This window comes from Protopterus annectens, chromosome 7.part1, assembly GCF_019279795.1.
Source record: "Protopterus annectens isolate FY-2018-M chromosome 7.part1, PAN1.0, whole genome shotgun sequence".
NCBI classification, from domain to species: domain Eukaryota; kingdom Metazoa; phylum Chordata; order Ceratodontiformes; family Protopteridae; genus Protopterus; species Protopterus annectens.
Window position 1 is genome coordinate 229,792,244 of NC_056740.1, and position 19,152 is coordinate 229,811,395.

At 41.1% G+C, this 19,152-nt stretch overlaps 1 protein-coding gene across 1 annotated transcript in view; it reads left to right on the forward strand.

Annotated features, from left to right (window-relative positions):
- PCSK6 (proprotein convertase subtilisin/kexin type 6) overlaps positions 1–19,152 on the forward strand; it is a gene marked incomplete in the record, with an annotated part of 1,289,931 nt that overhangs the window by 486,309 nt on the left and 784,470 nt on the right. Inside the window, 1 exon segment of the mRNA XM_044078680.1 lies at positions 3,333–3,505. Coding sequence (XP_043934615.1) covers positions 3,333–3,505 — 173 coding nt within the window.

Genomic DNA, 19,152 nt, shown 5'->3' on the forward strand with positions numbered 1-19,152 from the left:
AGCAGATGAGTAGGCCTAGACCCCCAACACCACTGGATGGTTGCAGCTGCTCTTTCTTATGAAAGTGGCAGTCTTGTTTTTTTCTTCTTGACCCAGTACACCTTCTCCAGTCATCAAAATTTAGAGAGGTAACACCTGTCCAATTCTTCGGGGAGGTTGGGGGCACAACAGGATGTGTGAAAGGGATCTGTTTCTTTCTGTTCCTGGGTAGATTACAAATGAGATGGTGGGGATGAGTCTAAGACCCATTGCTCAGTGTTCAGTGTATTGCTATTAGTGGGAATTTAGTTGAATTCAAGAGCTCTGCATCTGTTACCCAGTGGCACAGGCCATGGCTTGACCAGCCTTGGACTCCTGGGCCAGGGGAGTTGTCTATGGAACCCCCTGGATTCCATTGTGGAAGCCATTGAGGGAAATGCATTTGCAGTCAGATACTCCTGAGTCCTTCACCCCCCTAGATTTGCTGCTTTTTATGTAAGTTGACCATTGACCTGTCTCCTCATACATGTAGAAGTTTTTACCTTCGTGTTTTGCCCAAGACTGTGGTGGTCTGTGTTCTGTGAGCTTAGGTGTGAGCTGGCTGTTTTGGTCTACTGCCGTCAATCAGTGCGCCATACCTCCCTGCATTGCCAAGGAGTTAAGGTGTGGATCTTTCTTTGCCATAATCTTATTCAAGGTCCTTAGTGTAGTGTCAGCTGTAGGGGCTGGTACCTAGGAATGTTATGGGGTTCTCATGAAAACTGGAGAAAGTATTCCAACTTATATCCCCCCTTTAGGGTAGTATTTCAAGTGCAGAGGGTTGTTTACTTGTGCCCACCTTCTACAAGAGGCCTTCTGGACTTCGAGACCCTTTTGGTCAGTGTTTGTTCAAGATGATTCTTACCTTTCCATGCTCAATTTGGATCTCTGTCTGCTTCTCTCTCCGTCCCTGTGTCTCTTGGAGGTGGGGCCTTACTTCTGGTCTTTGGCAAATCTTGACTAGATTTATGATTCTGGTCAATGAGAGCCTGTGACCAACTTTCTTGAAACCTTACTTCTCACTCTTGTGAAGAATAGATATCCTTTGTGGGGGGGCACTGAATGTTGGCTTAAGTTCTCAGGTTGGATCACTCTGAATAATCTTCTTTCTCTACTTAAGAGCATTGCCTATTTCTTTCCTGCTGACCCAGCAGGTCACTTCTTTCCATTCCATGTGCTACTCCATGAATGTAACTGAATCCCCCAGCATATTGTAGGCAGGGAGAGTGAGAGTGGCTTGGCTTGGGCATTAACCTTAGTGGTTTGGAAGTCCACTAGGGGCATGGTCAGGATGATTTCTCACTTTGTAAATATCTTGGCTCTTTACCTCCTCTCTGGTACTGTGTCCTATAAGCTTGAGTAGATCTGAAAGGAGGAGTTTTTTACTGCTTGAAGGCTCCTATTTGTGCTGAAATAGGAGAAGTTTTAAATGGTATTGACCAGTGCTACTAACCTTCTTGGATGACTAGCTTCCAAAACAGAGTCCTGAGCATCTTTTGCTGAATCTTATCTCCATTTCTTGGGGAAGAGGGAAATAAATTGTGAGCAGTCTATACTCTTGGTCCGTGGCAGGTTTGAGCAGGATGGAATGCACTGTTATATGGATGCTAAAGTTGCTTGATGAGGACTACCCCCATTCCTAATGGAAAATCCTTCCTTTGGTGAATTGCGAACTTCTGATTTGAATTATATTCCGAGTCCATGCCATCTCTTATTATTGGAACAGACTGGTGTCCCCTTCCTGTCCACTTTCCACTTCTTTTGAGGAAACGATGCTCCACTGTAGTCATGTTCTTCTCCTGTATCCCTCTGAGATTGGGAATTAGAATAAGTTTGAGGGTGTTGCCACATTCCAAAGCATTTTGCTACTTTTGCAGCCCAGAAGGGAGTGTTCTCCACATGCATTACCTGGTCTGTGGTTGGACTTGAAGTCCATCCTCAGGTGCTGGTGAAGTTAATGTGTTTCAGTCTTTTTCACCCATGGTGTTGGAGAGATCAGCCACTACACTATTAGGTGTATCACCTGTCTGCCCAAACTATGAATTTTCTGTTCCTATAAGGTGTGTCCACTTCCAGTTCTTGCTTGTCCTGCCCTTTGGTAGGCTTAGTTGCCACTTTTGGGTCCACAAAGCTTCTTTCTTATGCCATAGTTCACTTTGATGCATTGGAGTATTGTATCTCGACTCATTGTTCCTTAAAGAACAAAATTCTTGCTAGATGCATTTCAGTTATCCAGATCTTTCACTAAGGAGGTTATACTGTTTAGTGATCATGCCTAAGTATAGGGCTTCTCAAGGTGGGGCTTAGATGTTGGATATAATATGCTCTATAAAGAACTACCTCCTTCATGGGTCAGAGATGCTGGTTATCTTTCAGGTAATGTTACTTCAGATGACCTTTGGTATTATAATCCCTGTAATTTGGGCAAGTATATACTTGTATGTAACTTGATAAGTTTTCCGTTATCAAATTTTCTTTATTTTTTCCTCCTTTTTTTGATTTGTAGGAGGGCGCTTACTGGTAAGAAGGGGGTGCATTTGTAATTATGGCAGATGACCACACTTGTTAATGCCACACATCTTGAGTATTATTACCGCCATGCATCCATTCCTAGAAGTTCTAGAAAAAGGTATTTGAGTACTCCTTGGTGGAGAAAAGTAAACCAGTCAAAGCACCCATCAAGGAGTGTCCTCCACATAAACTGCAAAAGTGTATCTAGTTTATTTCGGAGAGATTTTTATAGGTATATACTTGCATCCTTTTCTCTCTCCTTTTTTATGCTATACCCATTTTATGTTAGGGAAGGAACTATAGAGAGAATACGGAGCCTTTCTTGATGTACCTAGGCACTACTGTGGTACTACTGCAGACAGTAGTTTAGTTAACCAATACTGATAGCTAGGAAAAAAATATGTTGTGAAGTTGGTAAAGATATGAGTATTGGTACTATGTTAGGCTTACGTGAAGATCTGTATTGATGTAGGTGCATCTTCCATTTATTTGGGCTGCAGAGCAAAGGTGACCAGAGTTGACCAGTGTTACAGTGATAGGGACTTCAATGTGCAATACTTTGTACAATCAGTTTTAAACATAAGGTGACTGTTTAAGTACATTCATAATGTTGTATCAGACGATGGACTGTCTTTGTTGTAAAATTTGCTAAGAATGTTGAATAAATGAACAATGAGGTAGCTTTGATGTTAGTTGTACTAGGTATGATGATGATGCACAACTTTACTTTAATCTGAGATGGAAATACTGTTTTACTCTGGTATACCCCATGTATTGAGAATATTTTGTTACTTTGACTTTAGGTGTCCGTATGTTAGATGGTGATGTAACTGATGTTGTTGAAGCAAAGTCTCTTGGTATAGGCCTTGGCTATGTTGATATTTATAGTGCAAGCTGGGGCCCTGATGATGATGGAAAGACAGTAGATGGACCTGGACCCCTGGCCAGACGAGCTTTTGAGCAAGGAATTAAAAAGGTATGGCTTACTGACCAAAGTTTGACTTTACAAATAGGATTTTAATACCATTGAGTAATCATTGCAGTTATTTTAGGAAGGATTTAATTAATAATGTACTACATTGTGGATTTTAGTTTTAATAATTCAAGAAGTATTCTGCTATTCTATTGTCATGGGAGGAGTTCTGCTTCTCACTGGAACTGCCATCTAGGAAACACAGTACATCCATTCTAATGTCTGATAACACCATAGCCTATTTTGTGTGCTGCAGGACCTGCTTACTTAACAGCCCTACTCCTGTTAGGGATATTATGCTTGCCCTTCACATTCTTTAATTCATTCATGGGACCCAACTTAATCTTTAGAAATGCTGTTGGTGCTCATCCCCTACTTTTTTGTGAAACACTTCCTTTTAGACTAGTCAAGCTATCCATATTGTTACCTCATTTTTTCAACCCATGTATCTAATATTTTGAGAATGTCACTGGATTATCCTGAGATTTTTTTTTTTGTTTGTTTTGTTTTTTTTTGTTTTTTTTTTTGTTTTTTTTTTTTGTTTTTTTTTTTTTGTTTTTTTTGTTTTTTTTTTTTTTTTTTTTTTTTTTTTTTTTTTTGTTTTTTTTTGTTTTTTTTTATGTCCTCCCCCATCTCTAGCTCATCTTAAGATCTATACTGTTTTCAAATGCTTTTTGATGCAAACCATACATTGTTTCGGTTGTCTCCATTTATTAGTATGTTGGAAAAATCTTGCTGCTCAATGGTCTTTGTAAGATCTCAGTATCTAATCTATCTTTAGAGAGAGAACTGCACTGACATTAAGCACCTGCTTCATGGTCTTGTAGTTTGGGTCATCCCCTCAATCGTTTAAAAACTTTTTTCAAAGCTTGATAATGGGGTATACACCACAATATGGCTGTTTGTGACTGCACAAGTCTGCTCAACCCCATATCCAATCCACCACTTTTTTGCTGCTTGCATAGTCTGAAATCATGATTCTGACTTTCGCTGGTAGAGAGAGTATACACCACCTAGGTGCAAGTCAAAAGAGTGTCCACATGACTGTCAAATTCCCAACCAAGCCTACACTGACAGCACTGTTGTAGGGAGAAGGATGTTGTCAAGCATTGCCTAAAAATGTAATGGTCTGCCATGCAGTCAAGTCAGATGGCTGTGATTTTGTGTGTGCATGTGAGTGTGTAATTTACATCAAAATAAGTAGAATATATACAATTTATCCTTTGGGTTAATCCCACTAGGCTAGTAGCCTGTTTTCAGGGAAGACTCAAGGGGGTTTATTATATTAAGGGAAATTTGGCCAGAGCATCAGGGAGCTTCCCTTACTCTTTGGGGGAAAGGAAGTGAAGCACTCTGGAACTGCTAAGTGGGGCTGGAGGGCTGCTGCAGCAGTTCTGGGAGCCGCATGATAGAGGAAAGTGCAGCAGAGCTAGAAAGAGGAGCAGAAGGAAAGAGAAGGAGATAAAATAAGTTATAGAGCTGGAAAATGGATGTTTGGAGACATGCTGATAAATTTGATGAACCAGGCAAAGCCAAATGAAGGAGGAATGGCCAAATGAGATGACTTGGTAGAGATAGTGTTACAGGAAGAAGAAACTGAGAGATTGGAAACAAACAACTGCTGGTAAAGAGAAATTGGAGTTGTTAATGGCTGGTGGAGTAGATCTCAGGGTTCACTTCTACAACAAATGCAGCTAGGAAGGGAAGAATGGAAGAAGGAACTGAGAGGAAACAAATAGTTGCAGTTTCTAAACAGCTCTAGGGAAGTCCAGTGGTCAGAATAAAAAGTAAAAGGAATGGCAGTTTGAACAGGGAGGACATTTTGGATTGTATTAGTTTGCCACTAGCATTAATTCATTTGAGAGCTGAAAATGTTTGGGAAGTGACATTTGAAAGCTTTAACTTGCTGGAAAATTTTGACTGAAAAAAGAATTACAGTAGCACTGTGGAAACTATTTCAGAGCTTGGGACTACAACTAAAAAGAAAACAAAATGTGCAATTTCAGACTTTAGATGTGGATGAGTATGAGTTTAAACATTTTTTCACTGTGCAGTATAGTGCAAGACTTAAAAAAAAATGTGATGAAAGAAATGTACGGATTGGGGGTTGGGAATTGTGGGTAGCAATATTTAAAGTAAAATAAGTGTGAATGGTAAAATAATTTTTGTTACTGTGGTCAACCCAAGGCATGTTATGTCTGTGGGGATGACAATTATTTAGTACAAGACTGTAACAAATGAAGATGTGGCCAGTTTTGTAGAAAATGGAAAAAAATTGGTCTGTCCGATATTGGAAGAGGAAAGAGTATATGGAGGAAAGCTCAGAAGACAAACAGAAAACATTACAGAAAATGTTGAAAGAGAAAGTGGGATGGGGACACTGAGGAAATGTTAAACAATGACTAAGAAGAAGCGACAGTTAAATGAGGCTATTAATACACAGGAAGGAAACAGACTTACAGTTTTAGAAAGTGAAGAGTGAGAAATTAGGAAAGGAAAACAGCAGCAAGAACAAGAGAGTCAAAGTTAATTGGCGGGAGACTTGGGAGAGGGAAAAGAAAAATAAGATCTGGAAGTACAACACGGAAAAGGATAAAGATGATTTAAGAATTTAGCATTAAACATGAGCGCTAGAAATGATATAAGAGGTTTGGTGGTGGTGGAATGGTATTAAAAACAAAAAAATTGATATTTTTTTTGCTTGCTAGATGCCATATGTAACAGAAAAAAGAAAATAATCCAGTCTGTGTTTGGGGGTGGGGGGCAAATTGTTTGTTAGGAAATTAGACTTGTTCTAGAATAGGAATATTTATAAAAATGAAGAAATAGGAATTTTAGATAAACAGTTGTTGAACCAGTTGAGGATAAGGATATGTGATATTGAAATGAGACGCCCACCCCCCTCCCCGTACACTGACAGTAAGTCCTTCATGATCAGGGCAGACTTGCACTAAGAGCAACTCTTTTGGTATCTGGCTCAGAATATCAAGGGAGGTGATTTTAAAAAGTTGGAAAGAATAAAGGACATAAAAAGAGGATTTTTAAGATTAAAATTGATTATATAATTTATTCTAAAGACATGAAAGAAATAACAGGAGGGTACAGATGGCAGAGTTTTCAGATCATAGAGCAATATGGGATAGAATAGGGGAAGACTGTAAAATAAATGAGGGAAAAGAGGAAAAGGGGACGGAAAACTATAGAAAGGACTAAAAAATAAGAAATATTATGGACAGATCGTATGACAATGAGATCATTTTGTATAAAAACTGGACAGTGTAGTGGGTAGTATATATGAATTATTAAATATATTTAGAAGTGGAGAAAAGAATAAAAAAAAAATAAAATGGAACATAGATATTCTACTAAATTATGAGAGAGGTAGAAAACGTAAGTGACAAAATAAGGGAAATAGGAAAACATGTATGAAAAGAACAGACAAAAAGTAAAAATGATGTTACATAGGCAAAGCTTTTCTGAAAGGAAATTTGATTGATGCCATCTTAGATGGCAAAGGAAATAAAAAATAAAACAAGATGATATTATAGAGGTGGTAGAACGTTTTGCAGAGAAAATGTATGAAAAAGAAATGGATGGGCAAGAAGAATGAAAAAATGGAAAAAAATTGAAAAAGTAAGGACTTTTTTTAGAATCATAGGAGGTTACTAGGTATCAACTAGGATGCGTTTTCAAGCCTAGCAGTTTCATCCCAATGTAATACCATACAGTGGATATAAAAAGTTTACATACTCCTGTTAAAATGCCAGGTTTTTGTGATGTAAAAAAAGAGACCACAATAAATCATTTGAAAACTTTTCCCACCTTTAATGTGACCTATAACCTGTACAATTCCATTGAAAAACAAATCTGTTAGGGGGAGAAAAATATAAAAAGTAAATGTCCAATATGCTGGTTGCATAAATGTGCACACCTTTAAACTAATACTTCGTTGAAGCACCTTTTGATTTAATTACAGTATTCAGTCTTCTTCGGTACACACATGCCATCAATTAGAGAGACTCTTAACCCCAAATAAAATTTAGCTGTCTTAGTAGGATTTTCTTGACATTTACTCAGGTGCCTGCTACAGCCAAAGCCATGGTTCTCAGAGAGCTTACAACATATCAAAGGGATCTCATTGCTGAAAGGTATCCGTCAGGAGAAGGGTTGTGGATATACCATGGAACACAATGAAGACAGGCATCAAAAATGGGACAACGGTGACATTGCAAAGAACTGGACGTCCCTCCAAAATTGATGAAAAGACAAGACAAAAACTAGTCAGGGAGGCTGCCAAAAGATCTAGAGCAACACTGAAGGAGCTGCAGGAATTTCTAGCAAGTACTGGTTGTGGTACTACTTGTGGCAACAATCTCCCATATTCTCCATATCTGGAGTATGGGGTAGGGTTGCAAGACGGAAGCCTTTTCTTATGCAGAAAAACATCCAGGCCTGGCTAAAATTTGCAGAACTATACATAGTCTCCCAAATGCATGTGGGAAAATGTGTTATGGTCTGATGAGACCAAGGTTGAACTTTTTGTTTACAATTCCAAAAGGTATGTTTGATGCAGAAACAACACTTTGCATCACCAGAAGAACACCATCCCCATGGTGAAGCATGGTGGTGGCAGTATCATGCTTTGGGGTTGTTTTTCTTCAGCTGAAACTGGGGCTTTAGTCAAGGTGGAGGGAATTATGAACAGTTCCAAATACCAGTCACTTTTGGCCCAAAACCTTCAGGTGTCTGCTAGAAAGATGAAGAGGATTTTCACCTTTCATCGTGACAATGACCCCAAGCCATACATCCAAATCGACAAAAGAATGGCTTCACCAGAAGAAATTTGAAGTTTTGGAATGGCCCAGCCAGAGCCCAGACCTAAATCCAGTAGAAAATCTGTGGGGTGACCTGAACAGGGCTGTGCATGAGAGATGCCCTCATAATCTGACAGATTTGTGGCACTTTTGCAAACAAGAGTGGGCAAATATTGCCAAGTCAAGATGTGCCATGCTGATAGACTCTTACCCGAAAAGACTGAATGCTGTAATTAAGTCAAAACATACTTCAACAAAGTATTAGTTTAAGGGTGTGCACACTTATGCAACCAGCTTATTGTACTTTTTCATTTTTTTTATATTTTTTCCCCTAACAGATGTGTTTATTTTTCAATTGAATTGTACAGGTTATAGCTCACGTTAAAGGTGGGAAAAGTTTTGAAATGATTTATTGTGCTCTCATTTTTTTATACCACAAAAACCTGGCATTTTAACAGGGGTGTGTAAATTTTTTATATCCACTGTAGATACTCTAGTCAGTACCCAGGATTGTATTTGGTAATCACTGCCCATGTCCAGAAGGGTGTTTGTTTTGTTCTTGGATTTTTATCACAGATGTATAGCGCATTGTGTGAATGTATTTGGGTTTCCGGATGGTTTTCTTCATTACAGGTACAATAGAATTATATCATGTCTCCTGTTTGGACTGTTTTTTTTCTAAACTGTAGGGATAGGGTTGGTGCGTGGTTTATGTACCTTCTCGGCTCTACATGAATCTGTGCAACTATTGTCTTGTTCATGGATTTGTGTCATGTATATAGAGCAGGTTGCAAATATATTTGGGCTTCCGAATGGTTTTCTTTATTTCAGGTACAATAGAGTTGCATCATGTCTCCTATTTGGACTTATTTTTCATTTTGAACTGTTGGGATAGGGTTGGTGTGTGCTTTATGCACTTTTGCTGCTCTACACGAATTTGTGGAACTATTGTATGGTTCTTCTGCAGGGGGAATACAGCATAATTTGGATTATTTGTCCGGACATTGCAAAGCGACTATTTTTTCATCATTCTTTATGGTCGCTAGATTAAATGGAAATCAAGAGGGCTTTATGGACTCCCTTCATGTTTTTATACTTATTATATGGGCTTTGCGTGGATCATACAATCTGTTTCTCTTGTGATTGTGGCAGTCACCATTTATGGGACATTGTAAATTGTGTATATATATTTGTTCCATTTTTTTGGGGATTATATCACATATGTGAGTATGACTATTTGTAAAACCTTAAATTTGGACATTTTACTAAGCGCATGGGCCTGGTATGTCATTTATGATCTGATTTTGATCAAGAATAATTTAATCCTCTTTAGTATTGTACACAGTATTGCTGTTATTTCAACATACATGTTAATTGAACCTGTTTTGGTTCTATTTTTCAGTTGATTATAACTATACGATGTTCATCGTGTTACCCTGCTGCAGTCATCACACTTGGGTTATCCTGTCGTCAGGCGGTACCGCAGTCGGACTGAATTCCAAAGTCTTGGTCCGGCGTTGGTTGCTGTCATTTCATCCCTGACGTCAGTGCGCCAGGGGTATATAAGAGGCATCCAACGCCATTTTCTCCAGTCTTTCTTGCCACACGGTGCCCAAAGCAGAAGCAGTTCGCAAGTGCCAGTCAGCCGACACCTGAGATTTTCGAATCGAGTTTCAGTCCGAAGTCTTAAGCTAAGTACCCCATTGGGGAACCTTTTCTTGCCTCAGTCCGATGTCAGAAAAAGTTAACAATTGCATTTCTTGTGGGAAGCAAATACCTCATAAGGACTTTCATTCTTATTGTATACCTTGCCTAGGCCCAGATCACAATGTCACTGGTTGTCAGTTTTGTGCTAGGTCCAATAAGCGAACTATAAAGTGATGCTTTAATTTCGCACGACACTACTTCGGTAGAAAATTTAATTACACTATGCCGCCGGAGCAACCGACTACCAGCGTGCATAAAAAATGCAAAGAAAAAGACAGGCAGCCTAGATCCAAGCCAGACTCCGAGGCCTCGGCTGGGCCGGTCGCCGGTTCTTCGGTTTTCAGTGAGGTGCCTACGCAGCCCCTGACTACCGCAGAATTGGAACCCCAGACCACTTAGGATTCTCTAGTAGAGAGTTCTAGGCCGATGCAGCCATTTTCTTTAGGCCCTACCGACGACATTGCAGAAGGAGAAGCCAGTGCTGTAGAAACACCTTTGGTTTCAGAAGGTGTCTTCAGACGGACTACTCTCACCATAAAATCTTATGCTAAGCTTAAGACTCTTCTAAAACCAAAAAAGACTGCACTTCAGTCTCCAGTTCAAGGCCCCATGCCTAAGAAATGGATGCTTAAAATGGCTGAAGATTTGATTTCTTTAATCAGGGGTTCCCAACCCCCCCCCCCACGGACAAAAGGCCTAGACAAGAGGAGGATTATGCCTCCTCTGATCAAGTGTCTATTTCCTCAGGCTCCTCTGAGGAACAGGATTACCCCTTTCCCCTTATGAAGATTCTGATGCTGAAGATTCCATTCCCTCAGCTTCTCCCCCTGAAGACTATTCCTTTGGCGAAACCTTACATACCATGAGGGGAACATTTCCACTGGGAAAGGTCAGGACTACTCCGACTCAAAGAAAAGACTCCGAGAGTTTCTTTTACTCACCCAGCACAGACCACTTGCTATCCCCCCAGTTTTAGACATTGTGGATGATGTTTACTTAAAATCTAGTCTAAATCCGGATTCTCTGCCTCCTGCTCCAGCCAAACCAGATAGAGATACTACAGAGTGCCTGACTCACACAAATTTCTTTACAAAAGCCCTGTTGCTGATCCAGAGACAATATCCCAGGGTCCCAAAGGGGCTAAGGCTTCTATGGCTAAAAATCCTGTACCCTCTGAAAGGGACTCCAGAGCACTAAATAGGTGGGGGAAGAAGGTTTACACCTCAGCTACTCTAGCTATGAGAGCACTAAATTGTCAATTTTGCATGCTTAAATGCCAGCAATTCCTAATGTCTCAAATAAAACAAAAGATGAGCACGCACCCTCAACAGTCTGAATTCAAGGAAATGCAGGATCTGTTGCATGCAGCTGAACAGGTGGGCAAACATACTTTACAATGTGGATTTGATTCCTTGGAAGCTTCCTGTAGAGCAGCTGTTACTGGGTCTGTTATACAAAGGCATGCTTGGTTAAAGGAACAAACTCTGCCTGATCATATTAAAGCAAAGTTACTAGATGCACCCTTACAGCAAGATGTCTTATTTGGGATTAAAGCAGAAGAGGTTTTAAAGAAAATGGAGGATAAGGCAAAATCTATGCAGACAGTCAAAGATTTCTTACAGGTACAGATCCCACGCTTCAGCAGAAATTGGCCAACAAAAAATTGGTCCTTTCCAGCTTCTGACAGACCACAGAGGGGTAAATACAGGTCGCCAAGGGGCAGAGGACAAGCACAAATCCCTTACAAACCTCGCCAATGGGGCACTGCAACACAGAAGGGAGGAGAAGACAGGTCCCAAACTACTAGAAGGCAAACACAATGACTTACACCTCAAACTGCCAAGCAAAACTCTCTTGGCAGCTCCCTTGGGAGGAAAATTAGCACTTGCAGACAACTGGTGCATCGTCACAAAGGACAAATGGGTCCTAGACATTATCTCACAAGGATACAGATTCCATTTCCACACCTTGCCAAGGATAAAAGGAATGCCAAACCTGCCACAAAATCAATGGGCAGAGGCACAAAAACAAATTACAGCTCTCATGGACATGAGAGCCATTCAACTGGTACCTACACAGGAACAAGGCCAAGGATTTTACTCAAGGTTCTTTCTAGTCCCCAGAAAGGACAATGCTTGTAGACCCATTCTGGACCTTTCAATTCTAAACACCTTCTTGCAAGTATCCAAATTCAAGATGCTAACACTACAGCAGCTTCTTCCCGTGTTGGGCAAGAAAGCTTGGCTAGTAACATTGGACCTCAAGGAGGCATACCTGCATGTCCCTATCAGACAAAATTGCAGAAGATACCTCTGTTTCATTGCAGGTTCAACCCATTACCAATTCTCTGCACTGCCCTTTGGCTTATCTACTGTGCCCAGGGTCTTCACAAAATGCCTGGCACCAGTAATTGCATACTGCAGACAAAGAGGAATTCAAATATATGCATACCTGGACGACTGCCTCATCCAAGCAGAAAGCAAGGACATTCTCTTACAACAGCTGGCTTTTGTAAAACACCTAAGTTGCCTAGGGTACACAGTAAACAAAAAGAAATCAAAACTAGTGCCCTCACAAAATATGACATTCCTGGGTGCCAGCTTGAATACAACGGCCCAGATGGCTTATCTGATGCCAGACAAACAACTACAACTAACTCGATACTTCAAAACAATGGAAACAAAGACCCAACTCCCTGCAAGAAAAATTCTGCAGGCCTTGGGCTTCATGGCATCTTGCATACAACTAATACCATTTGCAAAACTGCATATGAGGAAGTTACAATGGTACCTAAAAAGCATATGGACTCAACACAGCCACAGCTTGGAAACAATACATCTCATTCCCTGCCTTCAACAGGAGTTTCTATGGTGGTCACAGGCATGTCACCTCAACAAGGGTCAGCCTTTCACCTTACCCCCAGCCAGGCAAACTATGACAACAGATGCATCAGACTATGCCTTGGGGGCACACATGGCAGGACGGTGCGTTCAAGGCATATGGACTGCAGATCAAAGGAATCTGCACATCAATCAAAAAGAAATGCTAGCTGTATAGAATGCCCTGACAGCCTTCAAGGACTTCTTACATCCAGGACAGCTTACAATAAGGACAGACAACACCACAGTAATGTGGTACATAAACAAACAAGGAGGTACACACTTCTACCTCTATGCAGGCAAGCAATGACCTTGTGGAACACAGCACTGGCTTACCAAGTTCATTTACATGCTCAATTCCTGCCAGGAAAAAAGAACACATTAGCAGATGACCTAAGCAGAAACATCATGGATCCCTACGAGTGGAAACTAGATCCACAAGTATTTGCAATGATAACTCAAAAACGGGGGCACCCAGACATAGACCTGTTTGCCAGCCCCCAAAACTATCAGCTAAAAAAATTTTGCACAAGGACATTTCACCGTCAAGCTTGGAAAGTGGATGCACTCTCATTCAGTTGGAAAATGCTGACAGTATATGCCTTCCCTCCATTGCCCCTTCTCACAAAGGTGCTGCTGAAAGTCAGGATGGAGAGACCTCGAATGATACTCATTGCCCCAGACTGGCCACGCCAGCACTGGTACCCACTATTAAGGAATATGGCCCAGAGCCCACCATGGATTTAACCACAAATTACTCATCTGCTCACACAGCAAGAGTGTCAGATTCTACACAGCCAGCTCAAAACCTTAAATTTGGCTGCATGGCAAATCTCCTAAGCAACCAGCCAGCTCCTCTTTCACAAGCTGTTATGGAGGTTATTCTGGAAGCCAGGAGGTCCAGCACCAGGAAAGCCTACTCAGACAAATGGAAAAGGTTTTGCGCCTGGAACCAAGCTAAAGGCCAAAATACCCTTCAGCCGGACATACCTCAGATTCTACAATATTTAACTGAGATTTTCATCTATTAAAATCCACGCCTCAGCTATTTCAGCTCACTACATCACAAACATTAGGCCTCCCAGGAGAGCACCCACACCAACTTGGACCTCAATTAGCTGACTTAAAATTTATATCATGGAAGACTGAAATCAAACCATCCATTTACCCACCTTCTTTCCAAAAAATCTGACCAGCTTTTTGTATCCTATGCTACAGCATCACAAGGAAAGACCATCTCAAAGTAGACCATTCCCAAATGGATAGGACATTGCATACATTTTTGCTACACCCACCATGGAAAACCAGTTCCTGCTAGCATAAGGCCCCATTCTACCAGGGCAGCAGCTACATCTACCAGCCTTCCCATCCCAACCAAGGATATTCTGGAAGCTGCAACTTGGAGTTCAGTAAACACCTTCACCAAACACTATCATTTACCACTTTACTCTAAGACTAGAGCTGGCTTCGCCACTGCAGTTTTGCAGGGCCTTCTAGCCTCCTCTAACCCTGTTTGACTCCACCTCCCATCCTCAGCTTTGGGATTCTACCCAGTGTGATGACTGCAGCAGGGTAACACGATGAACATAGTACAGTTTTGTACCTACCATAAATGTAGATGTTCGAGTGTATACCCTGCTGCAGTCCAGGTTACCCTCCCTCCATCCCCTCTGACCTAACTAAAACCTTTCAATACCTTAAAATCTGATACAACCTTTGTGGTGTATTTGCTTATAGCTGGAGGGATGTTTTGTTTGTGATAAACTTTTATTATTGGTACTATCTACTGACCACCTTTTGGGGAGGCACCTGACATCTGGGGCAAGAAAAACTGAAGAAAATGGCATCGGATGCCTCTTATATACCCCTGGTGCACTGACGTCAGGGAAGAAGCAACAGCAGCTGACGCCGGGCCAAGACTTTGGAATTCAGGCCAACTGCGGGACCGCCTGATGACAGGATAACCCAAGTGTGATGACTGCAGCAGGGTATACACTCGAACATCTACATTTATGGTAGGTACAAAACTGTGCTTTTGTGTTCAATGTTATTAGTACCTCTGGGTTTGTGAAATAATGGGGAACATTCATGTCTAGTTGATTTGTGTCATACTATTTGGTTGAATTATATGTACTGCCATTTTCTTGGCATTTTGAGACTGTTAACAGTTTATTTGGGTTTTTTTTACTTTTTTTTTAAGCAGCTATAGTGTTTTGAACAGGGTATACTAGTTATCTATTATATATAGATTTTGTCTGCTTGGTACATTACTGGTGGGTCACCTTATATTGTCATATTTGGTACATATATTACAGTATTGTCGGTTAGGATTAGGGTCTTTACCCATAATATATATACTGGTCACCATATTTTGGCCCCCCCAATATATATTCAATTTGGGATATTGTGGAGAGTAGTATTGTAATAGTGGCTTGTATTCAGGTGCCTGCATTTGTTTTTCATTAGTCCTATAGGGATATTGTTTTTTCCTCATTTTGGAAGATATGGATTTGTTAACTATTTTGCGGGGACTTTTGGCTGATGAGGATAATCTTAAAGCCCTTGGGCTGGAGACGGTCAATGTGGATAGTTGTGACGAGAGTCAGATTGATCCGAACATAGCTTTCAACCAGTTATTTGTTAGATTAACCAGGGCCATGAAAAGTTTTTGAATGTATGGCACCTGAAATTATTTAAAGCCTACAAAGCAAAGGGGATTGCAGCCTGGGGGCTCAGGATTAAAATATAACCTTTGGTGGGCACACTTGATGAACAGTTATTACAAGAGTGGGGCTTTGCGCAACAAGATGTGTCAATGAGATTTGTTGATATTCTAACCTCTTTTTATGAAAGTATTATTGCTCAATCCATGCAGGAGATCAGATCCATTTGTGAGGAAGTTAGTGCATGAGGGCCAAATATTTTTTGCCCCTTGTTTTCAGAAATTAACAACAGAACTTATTAGTTTGGAACAGCTCAAAGAGAAGATATTCGGAAGTTTAATAGGGATTTGGGGGATTATAATAGTGGTAAACCCTATGAATCCTTTAGCAGTACTAAAAACATTAAACATACTAAAAATGTGAAGTTTGCTAGTCAGGATATCCCAAATACAGCATTCAAAAGAAAAAGACATAAATAGATTCTTAAACGAAATGAGTAGTTCCAGTGACAACTCAGGGGATGAATCTTAATCCATTATGGATGTGGATAGTGAACATATACAGGTGTCACCAATTTCTAAAATAAATGCTACTACCCCTTTAGGGTTAATAAGCAGAGGGGTGGAAGGAACCATAAACGCAGTGGCCAATGTGGAGACACTTTTGGAATTGTTGGCTCCCCATTAACTGAAGTTTGTAATGTACACAATATTTCATCCATGTCTTTGTGAGAACGAAATACACTTGCTTAACAAAGGATTGAATTTTTTCCTGCGTTTTTTGTTCCTGAAGATAGTATTGTAAATCATTTTGTTGGTTATTAAATCTGAGATTATTTTTTGCTGGGGTGATGCCTCTTAGAGATCTACAGAGTTCCACAAATCTACGTTTATGCCGCCCTATGAACAATATGTCTGTTTTCCAGGATTGTGTAATAAAAGATTTGCACTTTAATAGAGGGGAATTCTGGGCATCTAGACACAATATGACCCAGACTGAACAACAGGCCCTCATGGATTTTCAAAACAATAAAGACCTTGTAAATTTGCCAGCTGATAAGGGTGGGGGCCATAGTTGTTATGGATTGGGCACAGTATTTATCCGAGGCTGAGAGACAAGCTTCAGGATGGTATGTTTTACATGAAGATGCCCATGAATCCAACTCCACGCTTTAAAAAAGAAATTGATGCTTTTTTGAGTCTTGCTTTTGAGGAAGGCATTATTACCCAATCAGACCTTTCGCATCTGACTGTTAATGATCCACAGCAGCAGTATCTCTATTTGTTACCTAAAAGCCACAAGGATCCCTTTAAGCCATCGGGTAGACCTATTGTTTCAGGCAGGGGGTCACTTACAGAACCATTGTCAATGTATCTGACTAGATATCAGAAACCATTGATGTTAATCGTGTTTCACTGTTGCAGTCATGACTGTAGGGTTCTCCCCTGCCAGCAGGCAGTCCTCAGTTGGCCAGAATCCCAAAGTCTGGGTCCGGCGTCTGCTGCTCAGCCATGCTCCCTGACGTCAGAGCGCCAGGAGTACAAAGCTGATAGCCGATGCCATGTTCTCCAGTCTTTCTTGCCGTGCAGTGATAGCAGTTCGCATTTGCCGGTCGGCTGACTCCTGACAATTTTTTATAAACGTACTTCAGTCCGAAGACTTCTCCTACTCAAAGCTAAGTACCCCGTTGGGGAAACTTTTTTCTTGCTCCAGTCCGATGTCAGAAAAAGTTAATTGTATTTCATGTGGGAAGCAAATACCTCATAAGGATTTTCATTCTTACTGTATTCCTTGCTTAGGCCCTGACCACGACGTAGCTAGTTGTCGGTTTTGTGCTAGATTCAATCAACGTATGATTAAACGAAGATACGATTTTGCATTTCATTACTTCGGTAGGCGTTTTAATTACAAAATGTCATCGGATTTGGTTTCGGCTACCGGAGTTCACAAAGGACGCAAGGATAAAGACAGGCCTCAGAGGTCCAAATCGGACGATATTGTACAAGCAGAGGCCAGCTTCAGGTTTGGCTGTCGTCAGTGAGGTGCTTTTGCAGCCCCTGTCATCGGCCATTTTGGAACTGATGTCCGAAACGGACTCCCACGAGGAGCCAACTAGGCCTTTGAATATTTATGTTGCAGGACCTTCGGACAATGTTCCTTCGGATGGGTCTGGAGCCGCTGTGCAGGTACCGGCTTCCAAAGGGGTTTTCAGGCCTACTCAGCTTCTAATAAAGGCAAAGCCAAAGACAAAGGCAAAGACTCCTTCCAAATCAAAGACTGCAGCCCAGGCCTCTTCTGAACCGGCACCCAAGTCTCAGAAACAGTTACTTAAGATGGCGGAGGACTGACTTACTATGATTAGGGGGTTCACATCCCCCTCCAGATAAAAAACCAAGGCAGGAAGTGTATTATGACTCCTCTGATCAGGCTTCTGTTTCTTCAGTTTCTTCTGACCAGGAATATTCTTTCCCTCCTTATGAGGATTCTGATGCTGAGGAATCCATTCCTTCAGCTTCTCCCCCTGAGGATTTCTCTTTTGGGGAAACTTTACATGAAATGAGAGAACATTTTCACTGGGAAGGACAGGAGTACTCTGAATCTAAGAAAAGACTTAGGGATTTTCTTCTTCTTCCCCAACATAGACCCCTGGCTATTCCTCCTATTTTGGATATTGTGGATGATGCTTTTCGGAGGCTAACTTAACTCCGGACTCTCTTCCTCCAGCTCCTGTTAAGCCAGACAGATATTATAGGGTTCCTGATTCCCACCAGTTTTTATACAAGAATCCTACTGCTGATCCTGAAACCATTTCTCAGGGTCCTAAGGGGGTTAAGGCTGCTACTGCTAAAAATCCCATTCCCACTGAGAAGGATTCCAGATCTTTAGAAAGATGGGGCAAAAAAGTGTACACTTCTGCTGCTTTATCTATTAGGGCATTCATATGCTGAAATACCAGCAATTTCTTCTGTCTGTTTTGAAACAAAAGCTAACTTCCATTTCTGCCTGTGCGAATGATAAGGAATTACATGACTTAATGTATGTCACTGAACAAGTTGGGAAGCATGGTTTACACTGTGGATTTGATGCCTTGGAGGCTTCTTGTAGGGCTGCTGCCTCTGGTACAGTCATTAGAAGGCATGCTTGGTTAAAGGAACAAAACTTGCCAGATCAAGTAAAAGCTAAGGTATTGGATGCTCCTGTTGAGCATAATATTTTGTTTGGACCTAAGGCTGAAGAGGTGATATAGAAGATGGAGGATAAGGCAAAATCCATGCAAACGGTTTAAGATTTCTTACAAGTACAGCCACCCAGATTTAGTAGGAATTGGCCTACAAAAAATTGGTCCTTTCCCAATTCAGACAGGCCTCAGAGGGGTAGATACAGATGCTCCCGAGGAAGGCCTCAAACGCAAGCCTCTTATAGACCAAGACAGTGGACTGCTTCCACCCCTAGGGGAGGAGAGGACAGGTCGCAAGCTCATAGAAAACAGGCTCAATGACTCCCTCTGTTGGGCTGCAGGAACTTCTTGCCTGGAAGCCCCTCTCGGAGGAAAACTTTCTCTTTTCACCTAAATTGGACTCGTATAA